This window comes from Rhinopithecus roxellana, chromosome 14 (assembly GCF_007565055.1).
Source record: "Rhinopithecus roxellana isolate Shanxi Qingling chromosome 14, ASM756505v1, whole genome shotgun sequence".
Taxonomy (NCBI): Eukaryota; Metazoa; Chordata; class Mammalia; order Primates; family Cercopithecidae; genus Rhinopithecus; species Rhinopithecus roxellana.
This window is the reverse complement of record NC_044562.1, coordinates 62,713,054-62,726,491: the sequence shown is the minus strand read 5'-3', so window position 1 is coordinate 62,726,491 and position 13,438 is coordinate 62,713,054. Positions and strand designations below refer to the sequence as shown.

The 13,438-nt window shown below is 48.7% G+C and overlaps 1 protein-coding gene across 7 annotated transcripts in view; it reads left to right on the top strand.

Moving 5' to 3' along the window:
* AGAP1 (ArfGAP with GTPase domain, ankyrin repeat and PH domain 1) overlaps positions 1-13,438 on the top strand; it is a 650,028-nt gene that overhangs the window by 477,792 nt on the left and 158,798 nt on the right. For all 7 annotated transcript variants that reach the window (XM_010364388.2, XM_010364387.2, XM_030916436.1 and 4 more), the window contains one exon: positions 3,816-3,977. In XM_010364388.2, coding sequence (XP_010362690.1) covers positions 3,816-3,977 — 162 coding nt within the window. The remainder of the gene's footprint in view (positions 1-3,815; positions 3,978-13,438) is intronic.

Below are 13,438 nucleotides of genomic sequence, written 5' to 3'. Positions count from 1 at the left end.
AAAAGTCTGGGAGGAGAGGGACCTCGTGGAGCTGGCTACACGGTCCAGGCTTGGGGGTGAGGTAAGAACTGGACCAGGGGTGAATGGTGCTTAAACGGAGAGCAGGCAGCCAGGGAGCGGCTTTGTGAAAACAGATTGAGCTTGGGGTCCCAGGCTGCTCAAGGCAAGGGACGTGTCTTGTTTAAACCTGCCCGCTCCCACCTCTGCAGTCCCACCGCAACCAAACAGCCATAGTGCAGGCTCGGGGGTCTCAGGACTGCTGGCTGCACCTTGGGTCCAGCTGACCAAGGAGGTTTACCAGATGTCCACCGTGGAAAGCAGGAGTTGGGCAGAAGTGGTGGGCAAGTGTCAGGTTTCAAGGGTGAAGCGCAAGGTGATAGCAGAGAAAGCTGCCCGGAATGCAAAGGTCAGAGTGAGTCGTGTTTCTTGGGAGCCGGCTGCCGGGAGGGGAGGTTCAGGTAGAGCCAAGCCTGGAACCAGTGTTGGTGTCATGCACATGGAGAATGCCCGTGCGGACGTAGGGAGGAGAGGCAGGAAAACATGGCATCTTGGGTGGGCACAGTTAGCATGATAAGGGAACGGAAGGCTTAAGGGGGCGAAGGAAGGCACAGTGAAACAGTGTGCCATTTTGAAGCAGTGGTGAGGGAAGCCAGACTTCAAGGAGTCAGGAAGAAACGCAATGAATTTAAACCCTCTATCTGGATAGGAACCTTGTCTGGAGAGGTCTGCAGCAGTTTTGAGCAGACCTGACCGAGCTCTGTGACTTCAGCAAGTTACTTAACCTCCCCCTGTGCCTTGGTTTTCTAATCTGTAAAGTGGAGGTGGTAGGGACACCATGTGCCTCAGCAGATTGCTTAGAGCCCTGAACGCATTGCTGAAGGTGGAGCTTGCGATAACCCCTGATGGGTAGTGACCTCAGATGAGTATTTGCTGTTGAGACTATGGCTTCAAGGGTTAAGGAATAATGGGGTTAAGGAAAGGTGTAGGGAAGCAGGTATGAAAGATCTTGGGACCTCTAAGGACAGGAATGAAGCGATGGAGAGGGAGGAATGAGTGGAAGTGACCTGGCCAAGACACCTGAGGATGAAAGATGGAACCAGGACAAGCTAGGAAGGTTCATTTAGCGAGAGAGGGGAGCCCGTTCCTCTAGGGATGGAGAGAGGGGAGCCCATTCCTCTAGGGATGGAGAGAGGGGAGCCTGTTCCTCTAGGGATGGAGAGAGGGGAGCCTGTTCCTCTAGGGATGGAGGAGAGGGGAGCCCGTTCCTCTAGGGATGGAGAGAGGGGAGCCCGTTCCTCTAGGGATGGAGGAGAGGGGAGCCCGTTCCTCTAGGGATGGAGAGAGCGGAGCCCGTTTCTCTAGGGATGGAGGAGAGGGGAGCCCCTTCCTCTAGGGATGGAGAGAGGGGAGCCCGTTCCTCTAGGAATGGAGAGAGGGGGACCCATTCTTCTGGGGATGGAGAGAGGGGAGCTCATTCCTCTGAGGATGGAGAGAGGGGAGCCTGTTCCCCTAGGGATGGAGGAGAGGGGAGCCCATTCCGCTGGGGATAGAGGAGAGGGGAGCTTGTTTCTCAGGGGATGGAGGAGAGGGGAGCCCATTCCTCTGTGGATGGAGAGAAGGGAGCCTGTTCCTCTGAGGATGGAGAGAGGAGAGCCCGTTCCCCTAGGGATGGAGGAGAGGGGAACTCGTTTCTCTGGGAACGGAGGAGATGCGAGAAGACCAGTAGAGGAGCCATGATGGTGGAGTCACAACAGTGATGTCCCAGGAAGCTGACAGCCAGATTTCTGCCATTGACGTTACCTCCCACCTGCTGCCAGGGGACGGTGACCTGTCCATGTGCCTCTGCATCTAAGGATGTGCATCTGTAGGAAGCACTTCCGGCCTGGTAGAGGGAAAGTCGCTGAGACACCGAATTGCCACATTTCTCGCAACTCCTTAAAGTGGTGAAGGGAACTTCCGCCTTTTGTGAGTGAGTGTCCACCCACAAGGAGTGCACACGGTGGACACTGTCTCAGGGGTCTCGCGGTGTCCAGTGCTGCCTGGCCTGCCCTGCAGGAGCCCTGGGGTGGCCCTTCACCCGCTTCGCAGGAGGAGCTCCCCACAGCCCTCTTCTTCCATGTGTAAAGGGTGTGTGCAATAACAGGTGATGTTTCCGACCGTGCAGAGAGGGGCGAGGGGTCTCTGCCTTAGGGCGGCCAGGAACGTGCGTCGGGGTGCTCTTGGGACCATATGTATTTCTCAGATACCTTAAATTGAATGTTTTTGCATTTCTCAACATACGATAAAAATTCCTAGAACTTCGCAAAATAAACATATTTTCAATTCATTTTGATTTCCATTATCTTTATATTTGAAATCATGTCACTGTTCTGCTCAAAACCCTGCAGTGGCTCCCCATTTCCCCCAGAGCACAGGCGAGGGTCTTCACGGTGGCCCACAAGCCCCCCTCCTCTCCAGTGCCACCTTCCACGGGCCTCCCCCACCCACACCGGCCGCCGCCACTCCGGCCCCCTCTCCGTTTCTGGAACACACCAGGATCCCTCCTTAGAGCCAGGCTCTGGCTGTTTCTCTGCCCTCATTACCTTCTCACTCCTCTGCCATTTTTAAGTCTTAACTCAGTGTCCCCTGCTCAGCGAGACCTGCCCCAGCTACCCTATTTTAAATGACACCCCCCATCACTGCCACCTCTCCCAAACCTCCTAGCCTCGATGCCCCATGTTCCTATTCTGTCTTTCCCATAACTCTTACCAGCTTCTGATGGACTCTAGGTTCTAGCCCGGCTGCCATGTCGCTGCCACTCCACTTTAGAGGGTTCCCATTGGGGGCAGGAATGTTTTATCTGTTTCTCCTCAATCAGTGGTGGCTCCCAGCATCTCGAAAAGCTGCTGGCTCACAGTCAGTGCTCAAAAAATCAGCTGAATGGGTGCAGTGTGCTGCACAGAACACTGACTTTGGACTTAAAGATGCTGAATCGTAAAATGAAAACTTTTCAAGATTTCAGAGGCATGCACCACCTGTTTTTCCTGCGCATGTTCAGTGTACTTTTCCACCCTGGTTGAATTATATGTGCGTTCTGGTTATTTAGTACCACTTTGGCCTTCTCTTTGATAAAGATACAAATGGACATAATACATTGAGAGTTTCACTTACAGTGAATAATCACGTGTGCACTGGTTTTGAAACTTTTCTAAGTGGCTTCAGTGAATCAAAAATTGGCAGGCCTGCTATATCGACTTCCAAACACTGTCACTGGACATTGGTGAGAGAGAGAAAAAAATAGCATAGAATTTTTCACTGATAATAAAACAAGATGAAGTTACACTCATCTGTAATATTGAGGCCAGAAGAAAGGATCAGGAATCCCTTATCCTGTGCACCCACAGGAGTCAAACCCATTTCAGATGATATTTCCAAATGTATTCTTAAATGCATCGTTTTCATTTCTAATATATCAAGGTAATTTTAAGAAGAGAAAGACTACTAAAAAGCATAAACTCACCCCTTTCCTTTTGCAGAGCTCCAGTCATGCAGAGGAGAGAAGGAGAACTTATCCATAGCATGCTGGTGATAGAAAAATAAATGCTTGTTTTTAAATAGCGGGTGGCACAGTAGAGCAAGGGGGACCGAGCCCATCTCATACCAGAGGCTCTGGGCCTCCAACCCAGCAATGCAGTGATGGGATGTTACTTGCAGGACCCCGTGTGATGTGGGAGGAGCGTGGCTGTGCTGTTTCTGCATACTCTACTTTGTAAGTGCTCACTCTCTGCGTTTTTTTTTTTTTTTTTTTTTTTTTGCCTTTTCCGGTCCAACGGCAGACACGGGGCTGGGTGACTCCGTATGCTCCAGCCCCAGTATCTCCAGCACCACCAGCCCCAAGCTCGACCCGCCCCCCTCCCCTCACGCCAACAGAAAGAAGCACCGAAGGAAGAAAAGCACTAGCAACTTCAAAGCCGATGGCCTGTCCGGCACTGCTGAAGGTAAGGGCTCCAGAGTGCCCAGGGAGAGAGTCTCCACTTCGGAAGATTCTTTTGTTATTCTTCAAATATGTGAAATTAGACACCCTTAGCACCACAAATGCACAGTAATGCTGGTCACCGAATGTGCTTTCTGTTTGCAAGGTGGCACTAGAGGGCTGAGGGCCTTTGGGACCTTTTCATCACGGTCTGATTCTCATGTTTCTCAACCAAATCCGCTCTCACTCTTGGCCGCTGTTCCTGGTAGCTAGTAGGAGTGCTGTTCTCCCAGCCACAGGCCTGATCCGGTTCTGAGGCCTCGCCCACCCTGGCAGCCTGGGCGAGTGTCCTCTCCAGCCAAGGCGGGCCATGCTGCGTGACTCCGCTGGGGACCGTGCCTACTTCTAGTTTAGGAATCGTCTCTGATATTGGTGACCCTTAACTAACCAGACACCTGCCTTGATTTCAGCTTTTAGCAGCGTATTGTGATAAACACCTCTTCTGTTCATGTCCGTCAGCTCTTTCTGGTATGTGGGCTCTATTAATCTTCCAGTTGTCACCGCTCATTGTGAGTCTCCTTTCACCTGAGTCCTTCCTTAGTTTTTATTGCCACTGATGACTGGACCTGAGCTTCCTGAAGTGGCTCCTGCAAGTGAATTCCCTTTTTTTTAATTCCATAGATGTAAGTAGAGACACGTGAGTGCACGCATACACACACATACATACACACATACCCCCCACATTCTGAGAGGTAAAATTAGTGCAGTTGTAACAAAGGAGTACTTAAAAGGAAAAATTAAAATTTGGGAACCTTGTTGTCAGAACATGAATTGTTGCCTGTGAGCCCGGCAGTGGTAAGAGAGTGTGGTTACCTGTGAGAACGGCAGTGGTAAAAGCGTGTCTTCAGCAAGGGTCTTGTGCCCAGGGGCAACCTTGATGGCTTCTGTCCTTTCTCTGTGGCTGCCATGCTTTTTCCAGATGCTCTGCTCGATTGAGGGTTCAAACCCGCGAGCTATCAGACAGTGGCCACATTGAGGGGGTGGCCCGTCCCCTTCGCATATCCAGAGCGGAGTGCATGAACCCCAGGTGCGCGTGTTAGCAGGGAAGGGGCAGAGCGTGGGGTGTGTGTTTCCATAATGCCCGAGGCGGGGGGCATCATTTCTTTCATCATCAGGAAGCTGAGGTTCCGAACTCTGAGTAGCCCACCAGCCTCTGCAGAATGGTTGGAAGCCTTTCTCCTTCATGACATTTCTTCCCGTTTTGCCTCCTATAAGCTTTCTGCTAACATATTTAGGCAATAAAAACTGATTTTTCGGCCAGGCACGGTGGCTTACACCTGTAATCCCAGCATTTTGGGAGGCCAAGGCAGGAAGATCACGTGACGTCAGGAGTTTGAGACCAGCCTGGCCAACAGGATGAAATTCTGTCTCTACTAAAAATACAAAAATGAGCTGGGTGTGGTGGCGCACGCCTGTCATCCCAGCTACTTGGGAGGCTGTGGTGGGAGAGTTGATTGAACCCAGGAGGTGGAGGTTGCAGTGAACTGAGACCACGCCACTGCACTCCAGCCTGGGCGACAGAGTGAGACTCTGTCTTTGAAAAAAAGATTTTTCTCATGTAGTGGTGAGTGAGGATAATTCCATTTAGTCAGCGATGGTGGAAAGTAATAGTTACGGGTCAGAGCAGCCACAGGTGCCACTGACCTTCCCACTGAAAACGGATTCAGCCACAAGCGCGTTGTGTTGGTAAGACTCCTTCAGACAACCGTTTGGCAAAAATCACCCTGGCAAGCACGTGTGACCACCCGTCCCTGATTGGGAAGAAGGTTAGCCTCCCCCAGGGTGGGCAGCCTGTGCCCTCCACACCCCCAGGCTGCACATACAGGGGCAGGGGTTAGATTCCCTTTAGGGTCAGGCCGTGTGCTCATTTTCACAGGTACACGCCTTTTTGCATTTGTTGTGTGTTTCCAGTGGAGGTCTGTGGTTTTTTTTAATGCACAGCCTGGTAGGAACTGACGGTTGCCACTTAGATACACTTTCATTATCCCACCCACGTGTTGACTGCTGTGTAAATAAGTTAATGTGGGGGGGTGCGCCACCATAAATCAGTAGCGTTTCTGCACATTTAATTGAGCAGCTGGTACTACCCAGTGTTCCCTTCAGTACTGGTGCGTTTGAAGGAAGTTTGACAAGTGACCATGACCATGTTGGACGCCTGATGTTTCGAGTCCACTTGCTGAGTGAGTGGGATGGTATGTGGGTGCCAGGCAATAGTGGATACCAAGGCTGAGACAGGGGCTGTGTCCAAGCAGCAACTGGGGACCCCTTTCCTTAAAGGGTCTTACTGCTGAAGTGGTAACACCAGCAGAAAGATTTCAGGCACCATGGAAACTCCAAGATTAGAAAATAGCAAGTGTCTCAAACATGGATGTGTAAGAGGGTGGCGTGTGTTTGGAATTCCAAGGCAGAGGTTTCAAGGGATCCACCCACTCTCTAATTAGGAGAGTCTGGTCTCTATGTCAGCGGCTATGACATCTTTCCAATAGAAAATAAGTCATAAGTTATTTATAAAAAGAATGTATCATTTTTCTCTGGGAAGAGTTACCTATCAGACTACAAATGAGTCACTTTTATGAAACAGTCTATATTTCATTTTTTCAGAGCCACGTTTTCCCCCCCAAATCGGAACATCTCTAAAGTCAGAACATATCTTATCATTGTAGATTCAATGATATACGATGTTTCTGATAGTTTTATTTACTGTTAATTCCTTGAAAGTACATTGTGTAAAACACCCAAATTAAACATTCTGTTCTTGAAATTAAAGCTAGTTATATCTGTTTTGTTTTATTTTATTTATTGATTGATTGATTGTATTTTTTGAGACAGAGTCTCACTCTGTCACCCAGGCTGGGGTGCAGTGGTGCGATCATGGCTCACTGCAGCCTCGACCTCCCAGGTTCAAGTGATCCTCCCACCTCAGCCTCCTAAGTAGCTGGGACCACAGGCAGGCACCATGACACCTGACTAATTTTTTGTTTTTTTGTAGAAACAGAGTTTCACTCTTTTGCCCAGGCTGGTCTTGAACTCCTGGGCTCTAGCAATCCTCCCACCTCAGCCTCCCAAAGTGCTGGGATTACAGGCATGAGTCACCACACCTGGCCTGTATTTTATATTTTAAGAATACTGTTTAATTATAAGAAACCATTTCTGCTCCTCTTTCCTGCAAGGCTCTGTGACTGGTTACTACTAGTTTGTTCTCTGTCACCTGGCCAAGTGCTGAAAAGTTGGAATTACAGATATAAAAAATTGTATAGAAGATGTGTGTAAAGTAGTTGAATTTTATGGTTTTTAACATACCCTATTGGAACAAATAACTAGGTTCAAATCTCTTTAGAGTGTAAGAAAAATAAAATTCCATTGAAGTCAGCAAATTCTTCAGGGTCCTTTGAATCCATTGGTCAGTAGAATCCATTGAGGTCAGCTGATGAATCTGGAATGGGATGGGGCTGCAAGCTGGCTCGCTGAGGACAGTCTTCCTGGGACTGTCTGCAGAGGTGCAGGGAGAGCGGTGGGTTTGGTATAGAACCTGGGGTATAATGGGGCAAAGAGAGGGCAACTATCCGGGAAAGCTTCCAGCTAGGATCTGTGGCCTTCGGGAGAGACACATCCAGCTGTGGTGACCGGGAGGGTGAGGGTGACCTCACTCTTCTCCCTCCCACTGGTCTCCAGTGGCCCCTCCTTGACCAAATCCAACCAGAAGCCAAAAGGCCTGAGAGCCCAGGATGCCAGTTCACACAGTTGGCTCCCAGGACCAAGACAAAACCAACGGAAGCCGCAGAGTGTTCGTCTTTCACAGCACCTCCTGCAAGCCCCTGTAGCCTGTGCCATGCCACTCTGCTGGTGGTCCGCAAGCACAGGAAACGAAGCCTCTAGAGGGCAGGGGTGTGTGCTCCCATCCATCATCCCCCAGGGTCTGGCTTTAGCCTGGCCCAGGGAGCCCTCGCGCCTTCCTGAACAGACCTCAGCACCCTTCCCCAGCTGTGCGCGACAAGGACCCTGCCAGAACTTCGTCTTCCTAGACTCCCAGCCAAGCGCAGAGGTTCTCACTCTAGCTGTTTCTAACCTCTGTGGCGCGCTCATTCAGAAAGTAAAGGTTGATGGTAGGAATCATCAGTATCTGCTGCTGCAAACCCAGACACACTGTATCTGCACGGGGCTGTCAGGGTGACCGGTGGAAATAGGGCTGTTCCTGCCATTGAGTTTCTCCCTGCACGGGTCCTTGCTGTGCTCTTTTTGCTGAAGAACGGCCACTTTGTTCTGCACCAGATGGCAGAGGGTGTCAGACCCCAGCCTAAGGAGAGCCTTTATTTTCTTAGGTTTACAATTTAACATGAATTGGATGAATCTAGAAAGTTGCAGGAGCAGGGACTGTGACTGGAGAATCCCTTATCTTGTTGTGTATATTTTGGGTCCTGAGGGTTACCAGGAGATGTGTGGATGACGGAGCCCGCCACTAGGCTCTTACATCACAGACGGGCTGCTATGCTGCCTGGTCATTGTAGACCGGTGGAAGGAGCTTGAGATGTGACTGGGCAGGATGATGACGGGGCCTGAAGCCCATGCGTGGAGGGAGCGTGTAGTGACTGGAGAAAAGGGTGGTGACGAGGATGAGGGCCATGAGGCATGGTGACTGTGACCAGCTGGTGGAAGGTCTGCCGAGTGAAGGGCATCCTGACTCCTGGATGGCCCAGGTGGTAACCATGGGACCTGATGGGTGGAAGCCTCAAGGAGATGTATTTTGGTTCTGATATTAAAAGCTCTAGGAAAAGCTCTGTGAACCAGGGCCACCTGAGAGGGAGTGACCCTGACTCTGCATGAGGTCTGCATGGGTTGGACCACGGTAGAGGAACCCAGGCTCTGGAAGGTGATTGCACCACGGCCCTGGATTCCCGACCAGGTCCGAGTTTAAGGGTATGTTTCCAGGGAAAAGCACCTGGAAAAGATCTGGGATTTTCCAGATCTTTAATGGCTTGTCACCTCTTGGCACTGTCTTTGAATTACAATACTTTCTGGGCATCTTCTTATCTCAGGCCCAGTAGTGAGGTTGTCATTGCTAAAATGAACGGTCTCTGCAGTCCCATTCTGTGGCCCCGAACCTGGTGGTTCTCGTTAGTTTTATAACATTCATGCAAGTTTGCATCAAGTGCTAATTTCCCTGTTTCCCCAGTGAAAAGGCTGAAGTAGAGAGAGGTTAAGTGGCTTTCTTGTCCAGGGTCAGATTGCTGGTAGGTGACAGAACTGTCTCTTGATTCTCTGCCTCAAACTCTTTCCACCAGGCAAAAAGCAAGTCTTTGAGGTGTGTGGAGCTGCTTTTGAATCTGGGAGTGGGGCACACTGAATAGCCTCCTTGATATTTCTCAGATTCCATGTAAAGACACTGACTTTTATATGTCTCATAACATCTAGAAGTTGTGTAGCAAAGATCTTTCTTTAAAAATGCAGGACCGGGCTGGATTTACCCAATCTTATTATACGAGAGGGTATGCAGAAATCCTGGTGTTTTCCCCCCCTTGGGTTCACAGCGCTTTGTTCTGAAGGTCTCAGAAGGGAATTTATTTTATCCTTCTCATCTTGTTCCTTTGGTTGTTCATTCTGGTCTTTATCGCAGCCATTGTGTGGTTGATCCTGGATGGATATTGAAAGATTCTCCTGTAGAGGGTAAGTCACAAACGGGCCTCTCACTGTTATGGTAGAAAATGAATTGCTCATCACAGCTGCACTCACTGAGCAATGAAATGTTGACAAATTTCATTAACTCCAGAGTTGCAGAGGTCACCCAGGACTTAGTTTCCCTTCACTCTTTCAAAGGAGAACCTGAAATTGTGGATCATTTTATTCTTTCATCAAATATGAAGCAACCACCACAGGGAGAGCATTGTGTGTTTGGCTCCATGGGAGACGTTGAGAAATGAAACTCAGTTCCTCTTTCTCTCCAAGGAGTTTAGAGCCTGATTATGGAGATAAGACATGCAAGAAACTATAACGAGGATGTCAGGCAGAATATTCGAGAAAGGCATGGGAATTCAGAAGAAGCACAAAAACGGACTGAGTTGTAAAAGTTAGGGAAGGCTAACCTGTTGTAGAGCTTAATTTTTATTGTGCAGATTGAGCACATAATGGTTGTCTTATTTAATAAAACTGCAGAAAGCATTACTTTTTCATTAAATGTTGCCTGTTTACAACTTTAAACACCAGTGGTGGTGATTTCATTAGTCACAAAATTGAGTTTTGTTTTTACTTAGATGCTAAGAAACAGATGTTGCTATTCTTGATCAGTTACCTTTTACCTTAGGACTTTTTTTTTTATATATTAATTAGTTGATGTTTTGGAAGGCACTTTGGAGAGAAATTAAAGAATCGTGCATGTGTAGCGTACGGTGTTGTTGTTTTTTTCTTGCATATTCATTATTACAGAAAAGCAATATGTGGGTGCGTGGAAGCTCTCAGTTAATCTGTAACCATCCAGTTAGATGGACTGTCATGCAGCTTGAGCCATTGCTGGGTAGTTTGGGGATTTCGCATGCCCTGATTGGGAGGACAGTGTGTTTGTTTTGTTATTTAGAATATAACAAGGTTGTAAGAGTCTTATTAGCACAAGGTTCTCATCTGTTCTCACTCCTGGGGTGCAATTAGTATGCACGTGATGGTGAGCACATGACTGGCAAGGTGTCAGGGCCCGGAAACTGTTACCTTCCAGGTTTATATCCCGTCTACAGGGGCTTTCACATTGAATTCTGTGTTATTTGGAGGAAGCTGGAGGGGAGATCCAGTAGCACGAGTGTTAATGTCATTCCTCCATGGGGTTTTCTCCTTTTCATCTCCATCAGCGTTCCACCGGCACCTCCCGTGTCTGCTCCTTGTTTACCATTGGCAGCTACCCTGGAAAGGGAACAAGAAGTCTCCACAATCAGCTCCATAAAAACTGCATAATCAACAGTACTTTTTGATACAATAAGGACTTCTTAATTAAACTTCCTTATTGGTGAACCACTGGTTAGTGCATCTGAACAGTTGAGTTGAACAGTTCATTATAGCGAATGTGGAAAACCAAGAATCAGAACATTTTCCTGGGAGATACACTGGCAATGCAGTCATTGGACTCTGCTAAGGGTATCGGAAGACTGGCTGGGTTTCCTCACCCTTGAGCTGTCATGTATCCTGATGGACTTGCCTCCTCCCCACAAACTAGATGACTTTTCCAAAGAGAGTTTGCTCTCAGGTTGTAACTCCAGCTTCCAAGAGAATGAGTTTGCTGAAATTGAGTAGATCATCTGGGTTTACTCTAGACATTGACATTGTAGATTGGGCACAGTTGACTCAAAAGCCATCCTGGAGGGTACGGTCCGGCTGCCACAAACACACAGAAGCTGTAAGCGCTCTCACATCCTTTGTGGAAGCCGGCAGGTTGGAAATAAACAAAGATGAGTCGATCACAGCAGGGGCAGCCAGAACAGAGGATTCCCATCATGATGAACCGATGCACAGAAGGATTTTTGGTAGTGTGGTTTTGTTTGTTTGTTTGTTTTTAATTTTTTTAAGCATACACAAACTTAAAGGGGTTAGATTCAGGTCCAAGAACGTTCATTGAGCACCTACTGCACTCAAGAGTTTTGTCTGATGCTGGATGGGACGTTAACTGAAGCGGCCCAGCCATCAGGACGCACATAGACCAGTGGAGAAAGCAGAAATGCGCTGGGAAACTTGGATATGCAGGAGCACAGGGCACCCCCAGCTGCCTGGGGGACCTCAGGGAGGTTCCGCAAAGGGCAATAGACACTCACACACATTCTGTAGAGAACGAAATATCTGCTATTCCAAGGAGGAAAAAAGGAAACAATCTGAAAAGTCAAAACAAACTAAATCTTGTAAGGAGGTGGCTTGGAGCTCCTGGGGGCACCTAGGCAACTCCTGACGCCACAGACAAGCGTTTGAGCTCCTTAGCCTCCTGCTACACAGAAGCATAAACTCGCCTTTGAAAAATGCTCACTACTCACAAGGTCCCTTTCTAAGATACAGAAATGTGACGGACCTCACCTCCTTTTTTTAGCTAGACTTCGAGATTCTCTCCTGCAAGTGAGGCTCGGTTAGCATGAGCTGCTCACAGGTTCCGGTGTCCACCGGCGGAGAACTCGGGACACCGTGTTTTCCTCTGTGCACCCTGGGAGTAGAATTCGGGCTAGCTTGGGAGACCCTGTGTTGGTCGACTTTCATCAGCATCTAGGATCTGTCTTGAAGTCATTTTCTTGATGGTCTCAAAATGTTTGAGCTCTCAGGCTCTTTGGATGTCATTTAAGTCACGGTGAAATTATGGTCCACTCCGATCAAGGTCCCGAAGCTGGAAGAGGGGCTGGTTCTGGCGGCCAGTGCTGTTCAACTTGTGTCTTCCTTACTCTTCTAAATCTTCATCTACTCTTTTATACTTTCTCAGCTGCATGTATTTTACACACAAAGTACAGGGATGCAGATTGAAATGTTCCGCAGCAAGGTATGAGAGGTTCTCATCTCATGCACGAGGGCATTTTTCTCGGCCTCAGCAGCCCTCAGATGTTCCCATGCTCTGTTAGATATGTGCGGCCTGGGCTTCGGGAAGTAGAGATGCCCAGGGGGTTATATTTTCAGATGTTCTAGCTGAGCTCGCTTTCTCTTTCCTCCCAGCCCTGGCAATCATGAAACTAGGCAGTGTTTTATCTCACAGGCAGTGGCGACTTCGTTCCTCTGTCTAAAGATGTAAAACAAAAGGGATATTGACTAATGTAAAACTTAGTCTATGTGGAAGCAACTTGGCAAATGGGGAGGATGAAATAAAATTGCACCTACCGTTTGTCTTAGCCTGCCATATCAAAATGCCACAGACTGGGGGCTTAACCAGCAGAAACTCATTTCTCATCGTTCTGTAGGCTGCGAAGTCCAAGATCACGGTGCCAACTGACTCTGTTCCTAGGGAGAACTCTCTTCCTGGCTTGCAGGTGGCCCTTTGTTTGCTGTGTCCTCATGTGGCCCTTCTGTGGTGTGCACACACACACAGAGAGAAGCTCTTCTTTGTCTTACAAGAACACACATCCCATCATGAGGGCCCAGCCCTCATGGCCTCAACTAACCCTCATCACCTCCCAAAGGCCCAGTCTCCAAATACCAGCACGTTGGTGGGGTGAGGAGCTACAACATGTGAATTTTGGAGGGAGACAAACATTCAGTCTGTAAAACCATGTGACTTTCTATTCCTCGTTGTGGGATTAATGTCCCTGTGGCCCCCACCCACCCACTCACCCACTCACCATATACCATTTAAGGAAAATATTTCATGGACTCTCTCAGGTCAGAAACTGCTTGGACAGATCACAGCTGTTCTTTCCCCTTCACTCTTCCCTTCCGAGTCTTGGATTTGTTGTCAGGAGACATCATCCAATGCAAAGGAAGGACACC